The 26,977-nt window shown below is 46.5% G+C and overlaps 1 protein-coding gene across 2 annotated transcripts in view; it reads right to left on the bottom strand.

The window, feature by feature from the left end:
- EGFR (epidermal growth factor receptor) overlaps positions 1 to 26,977 on the bottom strand; it is a 198,673-nt gene that overhangs the window by 39,167 nt on the left and 132,529 nt on the right. For both annotated transcript variants that reach the window (XM_035253446.3, XM_035253447.3), the window contains exons 5-16: positions 22,079 to 22,147; positions 21,111 to 21,229; positions 19,648 to 19,789; positions 17,338 to 17,454; positions 16,653 to 16,779; positions 16,480 to 16,553; positions 15,588 to 15,678; positions 12,908 to 13,107; positions 11,535 to 11,667; positions 9,343 to 9,433; positions 7,429 to 7,586; positions 836 to 874 (exon numbers count right to left, since the gene is read on the bottom strand). In XM_035253446.3, the coding sequence (XP_035109337.1) occupies positions 836 to 874; positions 7,429 to 7,586; positions 9,343 to 9,433; positions 11,535 to 11,667; positions 12,908 to 13,107; positions 15,588 to 15,678; positions 16,480 to 16,553; positions 16,653 to 16,779; positions 17,338 to 17,454; positions 19,648 to 19,789; positions 21,111 to 21,229; positions 22,079 to 22,147 (1,360 nt within the window). The remainder of the gene's footprint in view (positions 1 to 835; positions 875 to 7,428; positions 7,587 to 9,342; positions 9,434 to 11,534; positions 11,668 to 12,907; positions 13,108 to 15,587; positions 15,679 to 16,479; positions 16,554 to 16,652; positions 16,780 to 17,337; positions 17,455 to 19,647; positions 19,790 to 21,110; positions 21,230 to 22,078; positions 22,148 to 26,977) is intronic.

Below are 26,977 nucleotides of genomic sequence, written 5' to 3'. Positions count from 1 at the left end.
GTGGAGTGGGGAAGTTCTGCTGGGTGTCCTAGCAGCTCACTGAAGAAGACCCTGTCTCTGCGAAGTTGCCTTCATCCTTGATCAGGTTCACTGGTGCAGGAGGGAGAGCTGCAGCTATCAGCTCAGGGATGGAGGAGCATGCTGAAACGCAGGAAAGGCAGAGATGAGGAAGGAACTTTGTAGGTGTTACCAGAGATGGCAGAGGGGCCTGGAAGTTTGGCTCGTTTTGGAAACATCCAAAATGGCAAACAGGTGCTCAGTGTGTAATTCCCTGCTTCCTGGCCAGATGCTGTTGGGCGTAACGCCACTCTGTCCTGGTGAGTTTGAACAAGATTTTTCAACTTTGCTTTTCTCTGGTTTTGCTCTGGCAAACTGGCTGGAGCTGATGTCGAAGGAAGCCCTTTTGCCTTTGCTAGGCTGTGTGTCCGGAAAAGGAAGTGGGGAGATACTCCCCCGCGCTGGAGGGTGTCATCGAACAGAAAGGCTGCTCACACACAGGCTTGTGATGGGGCCTGCCGGGTGAGTGGGCAGAAAAGAAGAGGAGCTAGAAGCAGAGAAGGACCCCACAAAACCAGTGGAACCAAGGAAGTCGGAGGCAGGCCATGTATCAAGCCACGGCAGGGCGCGTTCTGCCTTCTCTCCACTGATGACCAAGTTGGCATGCGGAGCCACATGGAACCACTGGGCAGTCTCTGCAGAAACCCTGGCTGAGGGTAGCCATAGAAATTTGACCAGGACAGAGGACAGTCAGAAACGCAGGACAGCATCATCTTCACCCACAGCAGTGTGGTCATTCTTGACGAGGTCCATCTGACACAGAGCTGTGAACACTTACCTATCCATTGCACAGCCTTCAGGACCTGGCCCAATGCATCTGCAGAAAGTGAAAGAAATATACATTTTTCTCATTCTACTTCTTTGGCATATTTCTTGGAGATTTTTAAAGTAAATCATAAGGCAATATATGCTAAACTACTCTTAAATAATTAAAATCACAATGTGTCTGAATCTTGGATGGTTAATTATTTATTATGAATTTATTCATTTATTCATTCACTCAGCAAATATTTTTGAGTGTCTACTCTGTGATAGGCATTGTTCTAGCATTGAACAAAGCAGCCAGTTTGTTACTGAAATGTTTTCACATCTGGCTTTTGACACAGATAATTGTCCCACAGCTGGCTCTAGAATTTCAAATAGAAAGAGAGGCAGAAGGAGCCAAGGCTAGAGTCATGGACCGGGGCCACGCTGATTACGGAGAAGACTGGCAGCATGGAGTCCCTGCAGGTTTCCGACAGTCTGTGTGCACTCTGAACAACCATCTGGCGGCGAAGAGGAAGAGGTCAGTCATGGGGGTGGTGGTTAAGCTACTAGATGGGATGAGCGGCACTGGCAAAGGGAGTGGAAGGAAGGAAACAGGCAGGAGACTCTTGAGAATCTGGTGGCCCACATGCAAGGGTGGCAGAAAGTAAACGCAGGAGGAACAGACGGGTGAAGGCATGAGACTCAGGATGGGACGAACAGATGGGTGAAGGGGTGAGACTCAGTGGCAGGAGGAGGCCGTGAGGATCACAGATCCAGAAGGCCAGTCATGGGGGTGGCTGCATCCAGCCTGACCCAGCTGAAACTCTAACATGCGGAAGAGATGGGATCCATCCTAAGCATGACTCCTGAGCAGCTGGGCTCCTGCTCTTGTGGGACACGCTGCCATCGTTACTTTGATTACAGAATAATGTGGCTTTGAGACTCCCATTTCCTGGCCTGGGGAAAGATGGACAAGTACATTTCAATATGTGAGAGTCCTGGGGAGCCCTGGGTTGACACAATCATCTGGTCCTAACAGTTTCTCTCTGCTTTCCAGGTCTCTGATCTCTACACTGCTCTTCTTAATTTGGGGGTCTGGGCGCTCCCTGTTCTCCATGGTGTCGTGTAGTGCAGTCTTACCCCTGCAGTGCCTTTGAGCTTAGCTCATAAACCAAGCACAGAGGCTTCGCAGGCAGTGGAACACACAGGAGGCCTCCTTACTGTCCACCCCACTACCTCCTACAGACACACAACAGTCGGAGAGAGAAAGCAGTCACTCGTGAACGGACCTTATGTCTGCAGTCTTCTCCCTGCCTGCTGAACGCAATGCAATGGGAACACTCCGCAGAGGGAGTGCAGAATGAAACTGCAAATTTTCTACAAGATCCAGAGTCTTATGCAGCTTCTGAAAATGCTTTTGGGCAACCATAGGGATTGCTAACAGGACGCTGTGATAAACAAGCTTGTAAGGAAAGGTAGACCGGTTGACCCTTGAAGAGAAGCTGGACAAGGACAGTGGTAGGATGGGGCTGCAGGAGAGAAGGATTTGAGTGTCGGAAGGTAAGGGACTCCTGCTCACACTGATGAGGCCTCCATGACTCTGCAGAAATGACAGTATGAAGTCAGACAGACGGTAGCATGTTATTTCATTCTGTTGGAAAGTCATTGTGTCCCCCACTTGATTCATTGTTTTGGGGTAAGGAATTTATACATATTTGCAATTATAGCAGTAATTAAACTTCGTTACATATATTAATAAAGGCAAATTTTCATATTATTTGATTTATCAGGATGAAGATTTCAAAGCAACTTTCCCCTCACTGTGTACTATGAAAATGCGGTTCCATTTAAAAATAGATATTCTGGGCGGTGGCTCACATCTGTAATCCCAGCACTTTAGGAGGCTGAAGTGGGCGGATCATGAGGTCAGGTGTTTGAGACTAGCCTGGCCAATATGGTGAAACACTGTCTCTACTAAAAATACAAAAATTAGCCAGGCGTGGTGTTGCATGCCTGTAGTCCCAGCTACTCGGGAGACTGAGGCAGAAGAATTGCTTGAACCTAGGAGGCAGAGGTTGTAGTGAGCTGAGATCGCGCCACTGCACTCCAGCCTAGGCAACGGAGTGAGACTCCATATCAATAAAATAAAATAAAATAAAATAAAAGATATTCCAGCCAGGCTTGGTGACTCACGTCTGTAATCTCAGCACTTTGGGAGGCCAAGGCATGTGGATCACCTGTCAGGAGATCAAAACCAGCCTGGCCAACAAGGCAAAACACTGTCTCTATTGAAAATACAAAAACTAGCCAGGCATGGTGGCAGGCACCTGTAATCCCAGTTACTCGGGAGGTTGAGGCAGGAGAATTGCTTGAACCTGGCAGGTGGAGGTTGCCGTGAGCTGAGATCGCACTGCTGCACTCCAGCCTGGGTGACAGAGCGAGACTCTGTCTCAAAAAAAAAAAAAAAAAGAAACAGCTGTTCTTTCAGGGTCCCTCCCGGTTCCCCTGGGTGGCTGCGCCTACTGGTTGGAAGGTGCGGCTTTTGGAATCAGCAGCTGCTGATGCTGGACTCTGGGCTCTGATGCTGCCGCTCACAACCTGTTAAAGAAACCCCCGTAAGTGTTTCTTTAACAATAGAAAAGGAAGGCAGTTCATCCCATCTGAGAAATGAGAGAGACAATACATTCAGGAGTGTTGTGCTGATCATAAATACTCAGGGAAACAAATTTTTAAAAATTTCCCTCACTCTCATCAACATTTCAGCATATTAAAAAAATTAAATCCATCTCTATCATGCAATTCCTATATAATTAATGGCTTTGGAAGAAGATACAGGTGGCAATAACAAGACTATATCAAACTATATACTCTTCTAAAAAGGGTCAGATTCAGGAAGGTAATCATATATACTAAAGGAAATACTGATAAAATTCTATATGTCAAATGAACAGCATTAGGACTTTATTTGAAGCAAAGGGAAAAATTGAAATTGTAGAAAGAAAATGCAGTTTTAGTGGGGGACTGAAGTCAGACAGTGAAGATTTATGATGACCCAGGAAAAAATAGAAAGACATTAGAACAAATGACCACTAACATTTTAAATTTAAATGTTGAGTAAATCCCCTCTTTCTGTATTTGGCAAACTATTTCTCACACAAAGTAAATGTATTGAAAATGGCAACACCCAATCACTTTCTGGATATCCCCTAAGCCCAGTGACATAGGCTAACTGACGCAGAGACACTGACAGAGAGACACCACTGACACAGAGACACTGATGCAAAGATACTGACGCAGAGACACTGACACAGAGACACTGATGCAGAGACACTGACGCAGAGACACTGATGCAAAGATACTGATGCAGAGATACTGACACACATCTATTCCAAATGAGAGAAAAAGGGGGAAGATGGAACATTTATTCTATACAGATAATATAATCCTGTTTCAGAGGCTTAGCTCCAAAATTGCTTATAGAAATAGATTAAGTGAAAAACTAGCAAAGCATCCATTTTTAATACCATGCTTCATCAAGCTCACAAAGAGGCCAACAGAGCCGGCATGTTGGTTATACCTAAAGGCAAAAATATGAAAAATCTGACATTGCTCCCAGGGAGATATTTGCTAAAATTCAAAATCAATTCCAGATTTTAAAAAACAGTTAAAAACTAGGTATAGGTGAGTATTGCCTTAACTAATTAGTATCTCAGACTAATAGCAAATGTTGCTTTTCACGCTAAGACATTAGAGGTACTTCTGTCACCTTTAGATGCCAAGTTGTGATGTTGACTGACATCATGTCTGCTATTATTCCAGAAACTTGGCCCTTATAGTATGATCAGATACTTTTGGAAGAGAGATTAAGATATCACTGTTAGAGATTACATTATTGTTTTCCTGGAAAGTTCACAAATCATTATCATGTCTCAATCACTGTCATTGCCAGTATTGTTACTCCCACCTCCTCACCACCATCACCACCATCATCATCACTGTGACTCCCACCTCCTCACCATCACCACCACCATCACTGCCACCACTGTGACTCCTACCTCCTCACCACCACCACGACCACCATCACCACCACTGTGACTCACACCTCCTGGCCATCACCACCACCATCACTGCCACCACTGTGACTCCCGCCTCCTCACCACCACCACGACCACCATCACCACCACTGTGACTCCCAACTCCTCACCACCACCACCATCACCACCACCACTGTGACTCCCACCTCCTCACCACCACCACCACCATCACCACCACTATGACTCCCACCTCCTCACCACCACTACCACCATCACCACCACCACTGTGACTCCTACCTCCTCACCACCACCACCACCATCACCACCACTGTGACTCCTACCTCCTCACCACCACCACCACCATCACCACCACTATGACTCCCACCTCCTCACCACCACTACCACCATCACCACCACCACTGTGACTCCCACCTCCTCACCACCACCACCACCACCATCACCACCACTATGACTCCCACCTCCTCACCACCACCACCACCATCACCACCACTATGACTCCCACCTCCTCACCACCACCACCACCATCACCACCACTATGACTCCCACCTCCTCACCACCACTACCACCATCACCACCACCACTGTGACTCCTACCTCCTCACCACCACCACCACCATCACCACCACTGTGACTCCCACCTCCTCACCACTACCACCATCACCATCACCACTGTGACTCCCACCTCCTCACCACCACCACCATCACCACCACTGTGACTCCCACCTCCTCACCACTACCACCATCACCACCACCACTGTGACTCCCACCTCCTCACCACCACCACCATCACCACCACCACTGTGACTCCCGCCTCCTCACCACCACGACCACCATCACCACCACTGTGACTCCTACCTCCTCACCACCACCACCACCATCACCATCACCACTATGACTCCCACCTCCTCACCACCACCCCCACCATCACCACCACCACTGTGACTCCCCCCTCCTCACCATCACTACTGTCATCACCTCTGACACCATTGTGACTCCCATCTCCTCCTCACCATCACCACTATCATCAACAATACTGTCATTGACTCAGTATTCACCATGTTTCAGGTACCATTTTAAGTACATGACATATCTTAACTCATGGTCATAAAAATTCTGTGAGCTTGTATGTTCTCACTCATAGGTGGGTGTTGAACAACGAGAACACATGGACTCAGGGAGAGGAACGTCACACACTGGGGGCAGTTGGGGGGGGTAAGGAGAGACAGTGGGGGGTGGGGAGGTAGGGGAGGGATAACATGGGGAGAAATGCCAGATATAGTATGCACCTAAAGTAAAATAAATAAATTTAAAAAAAAGAATCACTGAGAACTCCACCTTATTGCCTGCCTGTAGCTCAATGCCATCCTGAACTTCTTTCACATGGAAAAAGAGCTTCTTGCTATTTCCAATTTCATAGTGAATGAAGCCAAATTGATCTTTCACACATTTCACCATGGTCTTACACAGGGGCGTGATGTTGTGAGACATAGTTTGTGCGTTTTGGCCCAGGACACACATTGGAACTTGATCCTGTCCCCTTTCTGCATGCCATCCAAATCCTGTGAGCTATGCAGCTTTATTATCCCAATTTACAGAAAAGAAAGGGAGGCACAGAGAAGGTAAGACCCTTGCCCAAGGCCACACAACTCATACAGACGGATCCAGAGAAAGAATTAGTAACAGTTACAAATAAGGCTGGATTCTGAGAAACAGAAGGAAGTTGAACTGCTGTATGACAGCTCAGTTTCTCTGATTGCTGGGTACGGGCCCAATTGATTGACATCTTTATTATTCCAGGAAATAAGACACACCCAGTCACAGCGCTTCTGCTAATTCTAGTCGAAGTCATTTTTTTGTTTTTGTTTTTGAGATAGAATTTCACTCTTGTCACCCAGGCTGGAGTGCAGTGGCACGATCTTGGCTCACTGCCACCTCTGCCTCCTGGGTTCAAGCGATTCTCCTGCCTCAGCCTCCTGAGTAGCTGGGACCACCTGGCTAATTTTTGTATTTTTAGTAGTGATGGGGTTTCACCATGTTGGCCAGGCTGGTCTTGAATTCCTGACCTCAACTGATCTGTTTGCTTCAGCCTCCCAGAATGCTGGGGTTACAGGCATGAAGTAGTTTAAACTGAAGTAGCAACAGCTTAACAATCAACTAGCTTTAAAAAAGTGTCTTAAAGCAACATTTCACGCAATGTTACCTTTTATTTACTGCAAGACAGTTAATCCTCAACTGACCATGGAAATCTGGAGAGATCTGCAAAAACCCCCGGAGAGAGGCCCCGGTTGCAGCTGCTGGGACCTGCGCTCTTTCTGCCCCCGCCCACCTGTTTGGATGTGCAGCATTGCCCAACACGGCCTGGCAAGAGACACAGCCCATGGCAGAGTCACTCCCATGGCATTGAGGCTGCCCGAAAGCACGCTGCTACCGCCATGGCCACGGGGCCAAAACGCCTTCAATAACTGACTCAAATGCAAACCTCTGCAATGTGTCGCCTGGAAACTTTGGAGACATTTTCAATATCTGACTCTGCGAGAGAAGAAATGTCCTGTTCTGCCCTTTCTACTCACCCGTAGGTGCAGTTTGAATGGCACAGGTGACACACGTGGCCGGCGTCCGCGTACTTCCAGACCAGGGTGTTGTTTTCTCCCATGACCCCTGCCGGGCAGGTCTTGACACAGTGGGGGCCGTCGATGTAGTGGGCACACTGGATGCAGCTGTCTGGCCCCTGCACCGAGGTGGAGAAAAACATCCATGCACGTCTCTTTCTCTTTCAAAACGGAAGTAACTTTTTACTTAAAATATTTAGCGTGTGTTAGTGGGGGAAGCCAAATAATAAAAAAATTCTTATTTTTAAAAATTTTTATTATTTTTTTATTGAGACAGAGTCCCGATTGTCACCAGACACCAGGCTGGAGTGCAGTGGCACAATCTCGGCTCACTGCAACCTCTGCCTCCTGGGTTCAAGCAGTTCTCCTTCCTCAGCCTCCCTAGTAGTCGGGACTACACGCGCGCGCCACCACGCCCAGCTAATTTTTGTTTTTAGTAGAGACGTGGTTTCACCATGTTGGCCACAATGGTCTCGATCTCTTGACCTTGTGATCCACCCACTTTGGCCTCCCAAAGTGCTAGGATTACAGGTGTGAGCCACCGTGCCTGGCCTAGAAAAATTCTTAAGGAGAAAACTAGTTCTTCTGGGATTGCACTTGCTTGATATGGTCACTGTCAGTTGCTTAGCGTAAGTTCTCCCTGATTTTCAATGCATAGAATATACACCAGTATAAAAGAAATGATAATCTACATATTACTGCATTCTGCATAACTCACTGTGGGCGTCTTTCCTGGGCAAAACCATCTTGATTGGCCCATAGGTGTATTTATGGTCAGATAGTCTTTCTTGCATATTATATTTGAAGTTAAAGGGAAACTCAGAGGGAGGCAAATTTAAGAAAACCTACATGGGTGTCTCTCCAGTGACAGGAAGGTGGCAAGTCTCCGTGCAGGGGTGGGCGGATTGAGGGCTGAGTCATATGCTACCTTTGATTCTGTTTGCAAAACTTGGAATAACCTTGCAAAACTCAAATAAAAGCATCTGGACTCAAATAAAAGCACTGCTCTGGTGGTGTGCCCCACACTTCAGAAGTAGCTAAAATAAAACCAGCAGGGAAAGGGATTTCCCCTTGGCTGAGTTCTCTAATGCTGGTTTTGTCCACTCAAAGGCTGTGTGTGCCCACAGCCAGCACAACTAGATGACTATGTCAATATCACCAATTATTTTAATGACAGAAATTTAACCCAACACCGTGTAAACCCATAAATCAAGGCTATACTTTGTAACCAGCCACGCTGGCAGCCTACCCCTCAAAACACGATCCTATCATCTTCTGCCCAATTTAGAGAATGTCTAAAAAATGTTTTCAGTTAGTAGATTTAGAATTGGCTGTTGAAGCTCACATAAAAATAGAGCTCCCTATATAATATACTGAGAATTAACAGATTCAGGACATTTGGTGTGAGAGGAGCCCGAATTCTCACTCACATTCTTCGCAAGATTGTTACTGAACATATAGATACGAAATTGTGCAGTTTAAAAAGTTGTGCTAGGAATTTCTTTAAAAACCCTTCAATTCATTATAAACTAATGTTAAGAATTTCAGGATGTCTGGTGAAAGTAATAAGCAATGCTGACTAGGTCAGGGATGGGGAAACCAGGTGAAAACAGCCACTGTTAAATGTGAGGATTTGATAAGCTTAGATAAGGTTGCGGGTGTCAGCAGAAAGAGTAAGTGCTCGTTGCTGGCGGATGTGTGCTAACGTCACCGACACCCTGCCTGGACAGCGCTGTCAGAGCCTGTCGTCTCCTCTGGGAAGTGGCTCTGATGGCTGTCCTGCCCACACAAGATGCCCTGGGCCATCATTAAAGTTTGGCTTCTATGAAAGCCCTTCCTGTGAAGTGGGCGTGGACAGCAGTGAGGGGCTCTTACCCGTCCCGTGCAGGTGATGTTCATGGCCTGGGGCAGGCATTCCGGGTGGCATTGGATGCACTCAGAGTTCTCTACAAACTCCCTTGGCTCGCTGAAAGGAGAGGAAATCCGTCAGCCCTCCCCTGAGACACTGTCGCAGGAACACAAATCACCTCTTTGAAATTCCAAATAACTTGAGGTCAAGGTCAAGGAGTTGGGACTCCAGGACTATACTGTAATATAATCAGCTGACTTTGTTAACTGAATCCTGGGTCATCTTCTCTGTGAGTAAACACAGGAGCTTCATTCATAATCAAGATATGTTTCCTGCATTTTCTACAGGCATAGTTTTTGCATATTGGGTGAGAAAGCCAAATTTTGAAAGAAAAGATAGTCCTGAAGAGCTGTTCCCCACCTCTAATAGCAGATTCATGGGTTATTGAAAGTCAGCTGGAAAAATGATAATTTTAGATTAAGTGATAGAAAAAGGAAGAAGGGAGAATGAACTTGCTCAATGGTTATTACTAAAAATGATGAGTGTGGAACACAGGTGTGAAAACTGTAGCTTGTAATACTTCTGACATCCCTCAAGATGTACAGATCGATGGTAAGCAAGAAGCTAATGTTTGACTGAGAAGACAGAGCAGACGCGGCTGCTGTTTGTCAGCAAGACTGGACTCTGCCTGGTAGTCAAGCACAGTTCTACTCTCCGGCAGTGAACAAGGAGTGTTTATTCTCAAAAGTGTGTGCCTTGGCCAGGTACGGTGGCTTATGCCTGTAATCCCAACAGTTTGGGAGGCCGAGGTGGGCAGATTACTGGAGGTCAGAAGTTTGAGACCAGCCTGGCCAACATGGTCAAACCCTGTCTCTATTAAAAATACAAAAAATTAGCTGGGTGTGGTGGTGCAAAGCTTATAATTCCAGCTACTTGGGAGGCTGAGGCATGAGAATCGCCTGAACCCAGGGAGCAGAGGTTGCAGTGAGTTGAGATCACACCATTGCACGACAGCCTGGGTGACAGAGTGAGACCCTGTCTCCAAAACCAAAAATAAGTGTGTGCCTTTCATCCTCCCTTTGGGCAATGGCACCAATTAAACCAAATATGATATAGGGTTGTGTCTTCTGTGCCCCTTCTCTGGGTCACTGCCCTTGCTGAAGGGGGCTGGGCTTGCAGAGGGAGCAGGTGCCACTGGATACCAGGTTTCTCTACACTAATGGAAGGACATGGGGAACCCCAGGTGGGTATTTTCAATACTTTGCCTCTTAAGAAACACTTGCAAACTGAAAACATTGGCGAGTGTCCATTTGTGGCCATAAGGATTGCACCAATATTCCTTATTTGAAGTGGAAGCAGCACTATCGACTATGCGGTTTCTTCTGAGCCTATCAGCTACCGGACTCCTACAGAATTGAACTTGGTTCTCCCATCCTGCTCCTAAATATCTCTGGATCCAAGCTGTGGTCTAAGCACTGAGAGTAAAACAGGAAGATTTCCTACAGCCATCTGTAATTCCTCTGGCTCTCGTCAGTTTCCCTTTTTCTTTACATTTTCTAACACATGACCTTGGCCTCTATTCTTCAGTTTTACTTTCCTGTTTATTTTTTGTCCTCATTTGTCATTCAAAACCTTAGGCCAATACCAACATCCTCAGCGGATCCACAAACTGCACTTTTTATTGATTGCAACTAAATTCAGCAAGCATTGTTCTGAATTATTTCTTTGTCTATGGGTTTATTTAAAGTTCCTGGTACTGTTTGATGTTCAATGCATGCTGGGGGTACATAAAACAAATATTAACTGGGCAATATAATTTGTGCTAATTTATTTTCACACACCAGGAATCGGGCACTGCAAAGAAAAGCCCAAATGGCCAGAAAGTTGGCCAGATGAACCACTGATGACTGTCTCATTTGTTTTAGGAACTTTTTGTAGCTTAGAAAAATTTAAGATACTTCCAGGAAAAGAGATTCTATAAATTATTGGATTAAATTAGGTAATAACACTTGATTATTTCCTATTGTGATTAAATTTGTCAAAATATAAAGTAATCAAACAAGTTCCCTTCCCCGCACAGAAAACCCCCAAACCTTTGAAAACCAAAGGCAAAGAATAAAAGGAAAAGCAAATTTAACAGAGTGCCTGTAAAGCTATAACAACAACCTGGTTTATTCTTTTTGATCAAAGCAAGGGAATTAAAGAAATCATCTCCTACCCCTCCAGAATGTTGCACTTCTCCACACACTCTCTGCCTCGGCTGACGTTCCGGCAGGAGACGCAGTCCCTGGGGTCCGGGCCCCAGCAGCCCTCGGAGGAGCACAAGGAATGGCAGACGTGGCCTGTGGCCTCTGCAGAGACAAAGGGGTTAACAGCAGTCAGTGATGGAGCAGGGACCCCAGGGGCCAGAGGAGACAGCACCTTCCCAGGAGGGGCCCTGTGCTCCATGATCTTGGGTGGCACAGACACGCTGGGCACGCCTGAAAGAGGAAGACACAGACTGGGCTTCCCAGAGGCTGCCCTCAGGCCCCGCTGCCGTGACGGGAAGGATGCAGCTGGTGTGCTGGCTGCTGGGAGCACTGGAACATGCCTGACAGTGGAGTACAGGTCTTCCTCCTGGTGGTGAGCCAGGCGTACGTACGCACGAGAGGGGGTGCCGTGAGTCCTCCCCTTTGGCAATGGCATCAATTAAACCAGATGGGACTCAGTGTTTTCTGTGCTCCCCTGGCCACTGCCCCTGCTGAAGGGGCCAGGTGCTGCTGGGCACTGGGTGTGTTTTGAAGGTACCTGGGGCAGTCTGGAGCAGAGCCGGTGGTGTTCTGATGACAAATTCCACAGCTGATGGGAGTCGTTGGGCAGGCTGTGACTGTGTGCCATGTGCAGGCACCATGGAAGGGTTTTACACACAGAATTTCACTGAATTCTCTCAAAGCACTACAGCGTGGGAATCATTCCTATCTCCATTTTATGGATGAGGAAGCCAAAGCCGAAGGACATTAAGGGAATTGATAAGGGCTTCAAAGCTAGGGAGGCCAGACCAGCACTTGATTCACAGCTGATGCTGCCGTGGCCAAAACCCAGCACAGGCCAGGCTCTCAGCAGCTTCGAAAGCTGAGTCAGAACAGGAAGTGTTGATGTAAAGCGCTCATTCCATTTGTGTGTGTGTGTGTGTGTGTCTGTGTGTGTCTGTGTGTGTCTGTGTGTGTGTGTGTCTGTGTGTGTGTCTGTGTCTGTGTCTGTGTGTCTGTGTCTGTGTGTGTGTGTGTCCGTAGCTATAATCTTTACAGGCTGAAACGAGCAGAGGGTGACCTACAGCTAAAAGGTAATATAACTAATACTAAATTTAGTTACTTAAATTACAAACAATTGGTAGCTTAAACCTCAGGGCAAATTCATCCTATTAAATAAAAATGATCTGAAAACAGTTTTAATGGAATTCACATGGTAATTTCACAATTAGGACTCTAAAGATTTTAATTTGCTTCTTAAGGACCTGAAAAAAGTAATTTAAATGGAAATAGCCCTTCAAAATTCTAAATAAAAATAAAGGACCCATTAGAACCAACTCCATAAACAAAAACGGTGACTTACTGCAGCTGTTTTCACCTCTGTTGTTTATAATCTTGGTTTTCTGGCTGGAGGTCCCAAACAGTTTTTTCCAGTTTATTGTATTTGCATAGCACAAATGTTTGTTTCCTGAAATTATCACATCTCCATCGCTTATCTCTTTGAGGGAGCGTAGTCCCAGGGATGTTATGTTCAGGCTGACAACCGCAAGAGAAAACTGACCGCTGCATTGGAGAGAAGAAAAATCACACGGTAAAAAAATCATGAAAACAATGTATCCCTGAATTTATTTTGTTCTTCCAGATCGCCTTCGATTGATTACAAACTGCTTTCCAAGGATGGTAAGTCACGCTGTGAGAGGCACACCCTTAAACTGCAGGTGTTTAAGTTTCTCCAGGAAAAAGCTAGCTCCTCGTTTATTTAGTATCTTTAACTTCAGTGGCAGATGGGGAGGATGAATAAAATGCCTTCATGTCATTATATTTTCTCCATTTTCATTTTGCTTGGAAATTGAGAACATATTCTGACCTCTTAAACAGCCCAATAAACTTCAAAGGTTGTGGGTTTGTCCATCTATCCACCACCCAGCCTGTCTGTCTGTCCATTCATATATTTATTGGACAAACACTTGAGGTTCTCTGTCTCAAATTCTGTGTAGGTTAAATATGTTTCCTCCTCTCAAGGACCTTCCATCTGGTGGTGACACAATCCTTTAGGCAGATCATTTTGAGCCCCTGCGAAGACCACAGTGAGTGTGGGCGACATGGAAGCAAAGAGCAGGGACCTCCAAAGAGGTCTGGGAGGGATGCCTGGGAAGGGGAGCGTCCTCCAAAAGTGATGCCTAAGGCTGTGTGGCCCTGCCAGCAGAAGCCGTGCTATTTTCTTCACCATCCAATATGATGCTAGGACGCTATAGGGTGGTCCAATGTGCCTATCAGACGACTGGACGGAAGTCATTGAGACTGAAGGGGGGATGTACTGAGCCACCTGGAGGAGCAGGAAGGCACACGGTGGACATGAGAACCATTAGCCCCGCTGGACCACGATGGGGGTGAGAACCTTTAGCCTCTGCCAGACCATGATGGGGGTGAGAAACTCTAGCCCCAGCCGGACCATGATGGGGGTGAGAACCTCTAGGCCCAGCCAGACCATGATGGGTGTGAGACCCTCTAGGACCAGCTGGACCATGATGGGTGTGAGAACCTTTAGTCCCTGCCGGACCTTGGTGGGGGTGAGAACCTCTAGCCCCAGCCGGACCATGATGGGGGTGAGAACCTCTAGCCCCTGTAGGACTGGGATGGTGCAGGCTGGAAGGCCTGGGCTGGTTTGGGAGGGCGGACAAGGCCAGGGTACAGGAGACCCCGTGCACCTTGTGGAGGAGCTGTCTGTAATTGAAAAGGAGCCACAGGAAAGAGATGTACATTTGCAAGAATCTCTCATCTGACCCCAGGCTGGGGACTGGGCCAGCTGTGAGGGCTGGATGAAGAGACTGATGTTTAGGTGTTGGATGGCAGGGGGTTAGATTATTATCCAGAGGCTTCTCCTCTCCCTGCTGCTCTTCTTTTCCCCCATCTTTTTTCTTTCTCCTACACAGATGAGTGATCTTGTATAGGAGCCTGTAACCAATAATACCATTAGGAATTCTCCCCCACAAATGCCAATGGAGGCCAGGTCATTTTGCAGGGCAGGTCTGGGGCTTTAGTGAGTCACCCCCTGGAACCTGTGGCCACTCCACTTCAGTATGAGCTGGAATCACCAGACTTCTCATTAAATGTGAAGAGTAAGTAACCCTTATCTTATTTAAATCCTTACAACTAAGCCAAGTGGCTTATACCAGTCATCCAAGAAAATTGCCTTAAATCTCTTATTTTTGCAAGAATCTTGGGCAAAGGAAGTATTCCAGAGAATTCAGAGTGAAAATGCCTTTCTGGGAAGCAACGGTAGCCACATGTTTAGGATCACAGATGCAGAGCCAAGGGAGTTTATGAAAGGGTGAGATGTGGGTGAGAACCTCTAGCCTCTGCCGGACCATGATGGGGGTGAGAACCTCTAGCCCCAGAGGTTCTCTTTAGTGCTTTAGGAGTCAAGTAGGGGCAACAGTTCTCATAACAAGGCTGCTTCCAGGGTGGGTTTCACCAAGGGATTCCCATCTCCTCCTCCACACCACTAAACTGATGGGTACCACATTAAAGATGCTTTTGTGTGAGCACCTGCATGTCTGTTCCACTGTTGGAGGTGAAAAGGTGGAAATCCTTAAAAAAAGGTAGTGCTAAGAAGTCTCTCTGGTCCCTGTGATAAGATGTACGTAACCTCAACTGCATCCTGAAAAAACACCAGCTGAGCAGCAACGGTTGGACAGTCCGCAAAGTACCTGACCCACACTTTTATAAGTGTCAAGGCCATGAAAGAGAAGGAAAGACACAGGAACTGATGTAGGTTAGGAGGGACTGCAAAGCTTTGATGAGTAAATGCAATGTGGGATTCGAAGCCCTGGCGAACGCGGAGAAGTCTGTGGTTTAGTGGACAGCCGGTGCCAGTGGCCGTTCAGTCTTGATCCTTGTACCTGCTCATGTGTGATACCATTCAGGAATGTCGGTGAGAGGCATAGGAGCTCTGTGTCCTATCTTAGCAATGCTCCTGTAAGCCTAGTTTTCAACTAAAAAGGCAAATGCCATCTCGCAGGCTTTGGCTGTGGTCAACTCACTGTTGCTTGGTCCTGCCGCGTATGATTTCCAGGTTCTCAAAAGCATGGAGGTCCGTCCTGTTTTCAGGCCAAGCCTGAATCAGCAAAAACCCTGTGAGGCAGAAGAAAGGCTCAGACACACACCATGTGGGAGTGTATTTTGTATGAGACATTACTCTAGGACTCTCAGGGACTCTGTACAATATGAACAGTGAGTGGGAAATTTGATTTGTTTTGATTCTTTTTTATCATCATCTTCTCTGAGTGTACATGCACACGGGTGGATGCAGGCTGAGCCCGAGTTCACAGCGGCCTCCCGCCACCCCCAGTGAGTCAGCACGTCTCCCGACGCCCCTCCAGCTGTGGCCCTGGGACCTCTCCTGGGCTGCGTATCTGATTACCCCAAAGGGGCTCCTGCTGTGATTGATTATCTGCCATTTATGGATTGGTATCACGTACAATGAGCTTTATGGATTTTCCTTATTTGATTCCAATCCTAAAACAGTCTTGTTATGTAGGTCTAATTGTCCCATTTTAGAGAGGAAGGAAGTGGAGCTCAGGTGGCAGTCATGGTCCCGAGGCCTGCCCGTGGCCCTGCAGGGCTCTGGAGCCCAGTTTCAAAGGGCTGATGCCCAGGCTGCCCCTGGGATTATGGGCCACCAAGGTGGCTGGCTGGGGCCGGGCAGGAGGGAGAGGAAGCATGAACATGTGCAGTGAATGACCCGAGCCTGGGCTTAATGTGTCCCCCTTTGCTGCAGGGGAAACTGCACTTCTGAACACTATCAAAACAGCCATCAATGGCAAAATTTCAGAAGAAATGTTTTTATGCCAAGGGAGAAGGATATATGTCAAAAAGTTCTCTCTGTAAAACAATGATTTCCCATTTATATTTATGTGATAATTCAGCTCAAACCTGTGATTTCCTTCACAGTTTTCAGAATATCCAGTTCCTTTGGATCCAGAGGTGGAGTGTGTGTGAAGGAGTCACTGAAACAAACAGCAGGGTGATTATTGATCAACAGCCTCTACTGGTTAACAAGTCCGATTCTGTTTTTCTCTGTACGAGTAACTGAAGCTGTGACTTACCCCCTAAATGCCACTGGCAGGATATGGAGATCACCGCTGATGGAGGTGCAGTTTTTGAAGTGTTTAATATTAGTAGCATTTATGGAGAGTGTGTCTTTAAATTTACCAATACCTATTCCGTTACACACTGCCGAGATAAGAGAGAGAGAGATGTATTCTGTTCACATTTGTTACATTAAAAATATCTAAGGATCCACAGGCAGAGGGCAGCAGGAAGGAACTCCAGCAACAGGAACTGCCGTTGCCACATCATCCTTCATTCATTCAACAAACATTGACAGGGCTGGGGAGGGTGTGGGGAGGCGGTGGGGGGACACCAGGACCTATAGCACGCTTTGGGGCTATGGTGGTGTAGGAGATGCCATCGCTGTCACCCCACGCCGACCTGGCATTCGCCTCATTATTTCCCATGGGCTGCATGGAGCTGGGCTGCATCCAGCTCTGCCTCCCCTGGACTGTCCCAGGGCTGGGCACCTGGCAGCCTCATCGGGGCCCCCCACCCCATCACAACCTTCAGTGCCTTCCCATTGCCTAACCTGGCTTTGCAGTTTACAATCTGTCTTAAAGAAATGATATGCGTAGTTGTTTTTTAATGAGAAGAGGAAGATGTGTTCATTCGGAGGTGGCTGAGAGCCCAGCCTCAGCCGCAGAGCAAGCCTCGTCCGCACCCTGGCGGGCCTCCTACCTTTGCGGCAAGGTCCTTCACACTTCTTACACTTGCGGACGCCGTCTTCCTCCACCTCGTAGCTGTCGGCCCCACAGGCTCGGACGCATGAGCCGTGATCTGTCACCACATAGTTACCTAAGGAAGAGAGCATGAAAGGAAGGTGACGACGGTGGCGCCAGGTGCTTGGTCCTCACACAGACTGCCCAGGTCCTCGAGAGAGCTGATGGAAAAGGCTCCATCCTCCTTTGGCTTTATTTACTTTAAGGACAAAGAACGACAGGTCGCAAATGGAAAAGGATTCCCATTCAAGAGTTTAATAACACTCTAGGCCGCAATGTGGACCATACGGTGTTTCAACACTGCAGGAAACAGGTGTCAGGGAAAGAGCATTGCAGTGCTCGCTAGGGTATAGCACCCTGTGAGCTCATGTTCTTCCTTGTAGGATCTGTCCTCAGGGCTTATGATTAGAGCTTGAGCGTTCATTAAAAATGTGTAGACCTCTGTAATCCCAGTACTTTGGGAGGCCAAGATGGGCAGATCACGAGGTCAAGAGCTCAAGACCATCCTGGCCAACATGGTGAAACTCCATCTCTACTAAAAATACAAAGAAAATTAGCTGGTCATGGTGGCACACGCCTGTGGTCCCAGGTACTGGGGACGCTGAGGCGGAGAATCACTTGAAGCCAGGAGGCGGAGACTGCAGTGAGCCGAGCTTGCGCCACTGCACTCCAGCCTGGTGACAGAGCAAGACTCCATCTCAAAAAAAAAAAAAAAAAGTATAGACCTAAAAAGAGCACTCTTCCCTTGAAGCGGCTATAGGTGAGGCTGCATTTTATTCTGGTGGCTGACACCAGCTTTGCCGTCCGTGGCCCTTCCTGACACGGCCCTGGGTCCCTTGTGGGGCCAGCTGTTTTGCATCCCAGTGGCACCTCAGCCCTCTCCTCCACCTGCTCCCACCTTTAAAGTAATTCATTTGTGTTAATAGTGACTTCTATGTTATTTTTAGGAGCTCTATGTGTCACTTTTTTGTTTGCTTATTTGTTTCTTTATTTGAGATGGAGTCTTGCTCTGTCACCCAGGCTGGAGTGCAGCGGCACGATCTCGGCTCACTGCAACCTCCACCTCCTGGTTTCAAGTGATTCTCCTGCCTCAGCCTCCTGAGCAGCTGCGATCACAGGTGCCTGCCACCATGCCTGGCTAATTTTTCTATTTTTTGTAGAAACGGAGTTTCACCCTATTGGCCAAGCTGTTCCTGTACTCCTGACCTCAGGCAATCCAACCCCTTCGGTCTTCCAAAGTGCTGGGATTAGAGGTGGGAGCCACTACGCCTGGCCTGTTCCTGTTTTAAGTTCCCCAATAAGATCCTCAAAAATATTTACAGGACCTGGGTGATTCTTCTGTGAACCATCTGCTCTTGGTATCTTAGGCTCGAAGTGTTTTCCTATGGATTTAAAGCTCTGTTAAGCCCCCTCTCAAAGACTATATCTGGGTTAACACTGTGGCACATTTTTCTTTAGCTTCATTTGTCATTTGCCTTATAATGGCTTATTATTTTGTGTATTTTTTCCCAGAATGTAAAATTTTTCATGTACACAAATCTGGCAGGGTAAAATCTTCCCCTCATAACTGTTCTTTTAAATTTTTTTTCCAGTTAATCTTCCCTTTTAGAGATCAAGATTGGCTTCTAAAACTCTTTCATAGACAAAGTTTTGCTTTCCCTGTTAGAAAGCATTTTGTGTCACCACTTCCCTAAATCCTGGAGCCACCAGTACAAATGTAAATACAAACAAGCAAAACTCAAACCCAAACTATTAAAACAAAACAAGATAAAAACAAAAAACAAAAACCAAACCTGTGTAATACTTCTAAGAGGCTTAACTTTCACTGGAATTTCAACCACTCAAAAAGGCAGGTCTTCTGACAGATTCTCTGATTTAGGTCTATTATATACCTGTTTGGCATAAGCGCTAAACAGTGACATGCCCCTGCTTTGTGCCCAGCAGGCAACTGAATACCGTAGGCTGTGGAAGCTGGGCGAGTGGTGAGGGCTGAACAGCAGGTGTTTCTCCTGTGAGGTGGCCTTGCCACCAAGATCTGCCCTGTGCACAGAGCAGCCCCCATGGGTGGACATGGCCACTGCCTGCCCGCTCCTTGGAAGCAAGCAAGCCCCTTGCCTCTGCACCTGGACGGGCACAGGGTCGCCTTCCCACAGCGAGGCAAACACATCCACCCAAAGACTCTCTAAGACTGGGTACTCCAGGGCTCAGCAGAAGACAGAGAGGGACAAGGATGCCTGACCAGTCAGAGGGCTCACAGGGAAGGACTCACGGGGACACTTCTTCACACAGGTGGCACCAAAGCTGTATTTGCCCTCAGGGTTCACGTCCATCTGATATGTGGTGGGGTTGTAGAGCATGAGTGGAGGGCAGGTGTCCTTGCATGTGGCTTCATCTCGAAATTTGCGGCAGACCTGGGGAGGAGAAAGGACATACCGGGCAAGTGAGTAAGGAGACTTGGCGGGCGCCACACACAGAGGAAGCACAGCACGGCGTTGACGCCCGTTAAAAAGCTCAAGTTATGGCCCTCATAGCCCAGTGTTCAACTAGTGTGGGAAAAGTTAGCAGCGCCCTCTGCAGAGTCAGAGACCCTTCTTCCAAAAAGTCCATGTTTTATTAGATGCACTGTCCCACCCATCATAATTTCTGGGTGATGATAAAAATACATCTCTTTACTAATGTACAGATGATGGAGTTTGCACAATCTATAGGTGACTATGGAGTGAAATTAATGTTTAAACTCAGATTACATTGGGCTTCCTTATAAAGTACAACTGAGTGTACATTTTATAATGTATTGCTGAATGGCAGAAAACCTTGCCTAGGTCAATGCCCTGGAAAGGGGCCAGACCCAATACAGGATGGGCTCTTTCCAGGATCAACCCCATGCACAGTGTTCTCCCTGGGGCTCACATTACAAACAGCCCAGGGGGTCTGGGTCCAGCTTCTGGAATTTAGGAATCTTCCCTGAAACCACAGAGTGCTCTGGATTTAGTCTTAGGGAGGACTTCATCACACCCAGCGCCCACTTCAGGAATCACATCCACCAGCCTTGGCATCTCTAGGGCTTCCAAGATGCTCCTGACCTACACCCTCTGGTGCTGCCCAGAGCCCGCTGGGACAGCAAGTCTTCTGCTGGCACTTTCTGCAGTAACAGGGTGAGAGGGAGTACTTCAGGAGACCTTGAGGGCAGGGTGCAGCTCAGGAGGTGCCTGAGCAGTGGTGGAGGAGCTGCTGAGGGATTTGTGTCAGTAGGCCCTAATGCAGCCCCAGCCAGCAAGACCTGTGTGGCTCTCCATGGGTCTCCTAGGGACCTCATGGTGTCAAGTCTCTAGAGGTATAGCAGAAGTCAATAAAGAGAGTGCGCTGCTGGCAAAACAAGGCACATTTATGACAATACTTGCATGTAGCATTTAGTGCTTGTTCTGTGGCCAGTCCTGGTGATGGCCATCATAGACATTATGTCCTTTAAGCATTCAGCTGGGAGAGACTTTGTTACACATCATTGTCAGGTGGGGAAATGGAGGCATGGAGGTCCCATGATTTTCCCAAGGTCTCAGTGAGTGGTGGAGGCAGGATACAAAAGATACTTTGTCACCAGGCAGAGGGCAATATCCTATCTGTTACTACAAATGCTAATTGACAGCTCCTCCACAGGAGGTCCTCTGTCCTGGCGTGGGTAGGGAGGGTGCAGCCACAGCCGGCTCCAGGGAGGCTGCTGGAGGGGCATCTTACCAGGCAGTCACTCTCTCGAGGGCCCGTGCAGCCCGCGGCACACTGGTTGTGGCAGCAGTCACTGGGGGACTTGCCGCGGCAGCGCCCAGAGCACTGCTGGGCACAGATGATTTTGGTCACTGAAAAAGAGCAAAGGTCCCCCGTGAGCTGAAGAGTGAGCATAGGGTCATTTCCCAGGGAGGTTGCAGAGCGCTTGCAGATGTAGACAAAAAAGTAAAGACACATTTGCTTCCAACGAAACCTCATTCAAGCTGAGTCAAACCATGTCCTTTTCTCATTGGATCTTTTTTCTCCTGATTTATCTTTCATCACTTAAGAGAACTCATCAAATCAAGTCTAGACTTTGAGACCTGCTCAATAATTAGATACATCTTGGGCAATGCAGGCAGCACAGACAAAGAACAAAAATACCTGCTGGGAAGTAGTGTTTAGAAGGGCCTAACAGCCACCCAACAATTCAGCTTAAGGACAGAGGGTCTGTTTTTGAGCTCATGTCCCCAGATTCCTTGGCCACGGAGAGGCTGAGCCAGCCAGCCATGCCTGGGCGAGTGGCCCTCTCTGTCCTAAGGCAGGGTCCACACGGAGTCCCTATGAGGAACCGTGCTCAGGCTTCTGTGTAGGTGACTACCAAAGAAAGCCACGGAGGGAGAGGAAGCAAGAAGCATGGTGACTGCTGTCAACAGGGACAAGACTTCCATTCCTGGGAAAGTGTGCTGTGTCCAGAGGACAGGGCTGGGGTACCCTGCTGACGTTCACTTATTTATGACAGGCTGAAGCGCTCAAAATAACCCACCCTGGATTAACCGCATGCGGTGAGATTTGCAAGACTGTCATTCAGCTAACAGTTCACACCTGGCCATGTAATAAAATAGCTGGAGTCTTCAAAGCGGAAAACAAATCCAATCACCTAAGTAAGTGAAGGCAGGGGGGGCAGTCACACGTGGGTCTGAGGCTGTTCACTGACTTACGTTTCTGGCAGTTCTCCTCCCCTGCACCCCAGCAGCTCCCATTGGGACAGCTTGGATCACACTTTTGGCCTGAAATGTAAAAGTAATAGATGCATATCTCAGTGAAAGGGAAGGAATAATGAGAAATGGATGACACCCTTTCCCAGGCCTGAGTTAAACACGTTCAATAAATGAAGACAATCTTGGCAACTTATATCTGATTGGCTGGCTGGTTTGTAGAATCACTTAAGAGACCTTGATAAGAAAAGAAGATGAACCATGTACTGCTTTTATTTACATGTCAGCTGTGGGAGCTGAGGCGGAGAGTAATTACTAACATGGGCCACATATGTGAGAATTCTTCACGAATTTGAGGTTCCCTGTTTGCAATCTGCTTAGGCTTGGAGCATCCCCCAGCATCTCCCGCCGCAGCTAGAGTGTCTGGTCTGGCTGGACCTTTGGCACGGACTCACTGCTTCCTTGCCATGTCCAGTCTTGAGTGACTGCATGTGTCAGTCGTTCTGGGATTGTTAAGCCATGGCCTGTAAATAAAACCTTCTAGACTCCATATCAGAGAGAAGCGCAAAAGGCTGCATAGAGGGTGAAATGTTAACAGTGCAGACTGCCTTGTTGACTGTGTGAGATCTTCGTTATCTGGTCAATTTTTGCAGTTTTTATAATTGGCCAATTACAAACTATAGCTGCAAAGGTTTTCCTCTCATCTGTCATGTTTTCTTTTTATCAGTATTGAGAAGTCTGAAGGTCAAAGTGCTATATCTATACAGAGAGAGCAGGTTAACCACCAAATTTAATAAGAGTCCAGTCATGCAGATATCTTTTACTGTGAAGACACAGTAAACTAAAGAAGTTCATGGGTCCCGAGGTCTCCTGCAGTTAGGGAGAATTTAGATCTCAAACAGGAGAGCTGATGATCTATCTCTCACGTGATTGTGAAGCCACGATATCACCAGGGTGAAGGGCGCTAATGCTGTGTGGGTGCTCCTTAGAGTCATGAAGGCCGGGGAGGCTGGCATCGCGACTGACATTGGGATGAACGTTTTGAGAAAGGGAGGCAGAGAGACGCTGGCAGAGGCCGAGAGAAAGCAAGGTCATATGCAGGCATGCTAAAAGCACATAGGTCTATAGAGTGCCATCCCATTCTTTCTGTACTTACATATAATTTTCATGTAAAATTATGTAAATTATGTAATTTCATGTAAAAGTATTTCATGTAAAATTTTCATGTAAACTAAAGCTTTCAGTTTCATGTAAAATCATTTACATGAAAATTATGTGTAAAATTATTTACATAAAAATTAGATGTAAAATTATTTACATGAAAATTCTATGTAAGTACAGAAAGAATTTTACCTGTACTTACATATAATTTTCAAATTTCTATTATAAGCATGTAATCATTGTATAAAAAATGTTTAAGAGAAAAACACGTCTTTCTTTAACAGGTTAAACATTTGCCAACAAACTAAGGTCTGTTTATGATTCTAGTGTTGACCAACTGTGACAAAAAAGAAATGCAGGCACATCATATAAAATATGGATAATAGAAGGAAGCAAAAAGACATGGGACTCATCCAGGGTTAATCAATATAGACATATAAGTCTATGTATGTACGGGAATTGAAATCCCACTATACATTGTGTTATAATCTTAAAACCCTGATAAAACATGATCATTTTTCCATGCTTTTACTGTGAAGACATAGTAAATGGCTTTAAATATGTTTCTATCTAACATGATTATAAATAGCATGGCTGCAGCATAATTAATTTAACCAATCTCTTATTTTTAGATACATAATTTGTTCACAAAATTTGGCTACAAGGAATTCTTGATAAGAATATGTTTCTACATCTCTTATGATTTTCACTTTTATTTCTTTATCTCTTATTACTAAATGTGACATTCGTGGGTCAGAGCTATACATATTAGTTTTAGATACATTTTGCAGGCGTATTGCCAAGCTGGGTTTTATTAACTTATATGCCCACAGGCAGAAACATGAGAATTTCTGTTTCTCTACACCCCAGCTGACCCAGGTGTTTAAAAGTGAAATGAGGCTGGGCGCGGTGGCCCAAGCCTGTAATCCCAGCACTTTGGGAGGCCGAGGCTGGTGGATCATGAGGTCAAGAGATCGAGACCATCCTGGTCAACATGGTGAAACTCCGTCTCTACTAAAAATACAAAAAATTAGCTGGGCATGCCTGTAATCCCAGCTGCTCAAGAGGCTGAGGCAGGAGAATTGCCTGAACCCAGGAGGTGGAGGTTGCGGTGAGCCGAGATTGCGCCATTGCACTCCAGCCTGGGTAACAAGAGCGAAACTCTATCTCAAAAAAAAAAAAAAAAAAAAAAAAAAAGCAAAAGGAACCTAAATACTTAACAAAGGAAGATGTGAAGATGTGATGCTTTCTTATTTTACTCTGACCTTTTTTATTACCTTAGAAATTACATTTTACTTTATTTCTTGGTGATCTGTGTGTCACAGAAAGAGAGACAGAGAGAGAGAGAGGCTGCTTATGTTCTGGGCCAGGTTTTTATTAAGAGATTAATCTTTTTAATAGTCTTTTAAAGATGACATCAGATAACGATATAGCAAGGATACTAACCCTCTTCATGGCAATCAGACACTGCACAATGTTTTCCTGGTAGCCATTAATATTTTTCACATGAAAGTTTTCTTTTATGGTGTCAGATTTTGGCTTTTCTTCAACTTGACGTTACAAAATATTCATCCTTATTTTTCTTTCTGGCATTTATATATACATTAAATATTTTATTTTAAGTATTTAATACGTATCTGGAATTTATATTACATGGAGTGGGTGATGGATTTATTTTAATTTTCTCTCAAGTAAACCCATTCATTCTAACTTCTAACGCCAAACTTCAACAGAAACATAACTCTGGGCACACTGTGAAATTTTTCTGAATCTCAGGCATCTTGTCCGTAAAACACTTAAATCATCTCATGAGATTTGTTTTGGTGAAGACTCAATGAGACCCGTTCTGAGCTGGAACATATAGCCATAAAGCACCAGTCAAGAGAGGGGCTTCCTTTCCCACAGGAGCCTGGCAGTTTCCCAGCTTGCCTCTAGATGGTAAGAAGGAAAATTCAGGTATCAGGTCAATGGCGAATTTGCACTCTGCAATATGACTAGTTCCTTTATAAAAACCCTTTATAGTTCTCTCACTTTGGTATTTTCGCCCCAATAGTTAAGTCCTTCTACACAGTTTATTGAATAATGAATTAGTCCCTTACTGGCTTGATATGTCCATTCTTTATGGACTTTTGATTTAGCTAGGCTTATTCTTCTTGTCTTTTTAAATGTCTGTTCTTAAAGGAATACCGCATTGGCCTATAGTTCAAAGCCCTGTATTTGAATCTTTTTACTGCACGAACCCACTGTTCATTCCCCTTTCCAGCACTTTCTTTGTGGGTCTTTCCGACAGTTGTGGTGCAGAACATGGAGGCTGCCATTGTGGGCTGCCTGACCTAATCTGTGGCAAACACTGGCCCCATCACCATTCTAGGTTCATCAAAAAAAAAAAAAAAAAGTGCACAATTTAATCTCCCCAGTGTCCACCAGACAGCTGAGGAAATGCTAACCTTGTCTCATAATATGAAAATCTGCAATGTAAAATAAAGCTTTCAGTTTCATAATATGAAAATCTGCAATGTAAAATAAAGCTTTCAGTTTCTTGCAAACATAGTAGGTGTTGGAATGGGTATCTGGTGGAATAATTTGTTTATAAAACAAAGAGGCTCAATACCCATGTTCACAGCAGCATTATTCAAAGTCAAAAGGTGGAGGCAATCCAAGTGTCCGTCAGTGGGTGAACAGACAAATGAAATGTCGTGTACACATGCCATGGAATATTCAACACGTGCCACATGAATGAACCGTTGGGACATTTTGCTAGGTGAAATAAGCCAGACACAAAAGGACAGATACTACATGATTCCACCTATATGGCAGCCCCAGAGCAGTCACATTCGTAGAGACATCAAGTGGACTGGTGCCTGTCAGGGCCAGAGGCTGGGAAGAAAGAGAGAGCAGGAAGTCACTGTCTAATGGGCAGAGTTTCAGCTCTGCAAGATAAAAGAGTTGTGTGTGTGGACAGTGCTAATGGCCGTACACTAATATGGGTGTATGAGGATAAGATGGAAAAATCTTATGGGCATTTCATCATAATCTATTCATAAAATAAAAATAAAATAAATATATAAAAACCCAAAGCCTTCTAGTTGATGATTCTGAAGATTCATGTCAGCTCCCTCTTTTTTTTTTTTGAGGGCAGAAAACAAATAGGCACCCACTGCACAGTTGTGGAGAAACAGAGAGATGGGAACTGGTCATCACGGGAAGGCCGGGCGATCAGGAAGGGGCATGGTTCAGGGGAGCGGGGTGAGTGTGAGCTTGCATCTCAGAGTCCCCCATCAGTGCTGGCCTTGGCCGGAGCGCCACCCTGACCTGCACCTGGTTCCCTGCCAGGCTTCCCTACAGGCAGCCTCGCTGGTGAACAGGACAAGGACCAGGCCACCAACATTCAAGGAAACACGGACAGACTTCCTCCCCATGAGCAGTGCCCAGCTTTGGGTGTGGCTCCATGTGGCAGTGTTCATGCCCTCAGCTGGGGGTGGATTCAGCTCCAGTGCTTCAGGATGCCTCTGGGGACTCAGCAGCGTGCAGGAGTCTGGCCAGTCTCAGCGGGGCAGGCTGGGAGAGGCCCGGTGCTGGCCGCCCCGTGAACAGCAGCTCTTCTTAGGGCATGAGGGCTCTGGTGTCCCTGCAGGGGACCTGCCTTGGGTGGCCTGCCCTGCCAGCCAGCCAGGCTGCCACCTGCTGTGAAAAGCCAATGTCTACATCTGTGGTAAATACGTGCTCTTCCAGGGATCAGAT

The sequence above is a fragment of the Callithrix jacchus genome, chromosome 11 (assembly GCF_049354715.1).
Source record: "Callithrix jacchus isolate 240 chromosome 11, calJac240_pri, whole genome shotgun sequence".
NCBI classification, from domain to species: domain Eukaryota; kingdom Metazoa; phylum Chordata; class Mammalia; order Primates; family Cebidae; genus Callithrix; species Callithrix jacchus.
Note: the sequence above shows the minus strand (reverse complement) of the source record. Positions and strands in the feature narration are given on the sequence as shown.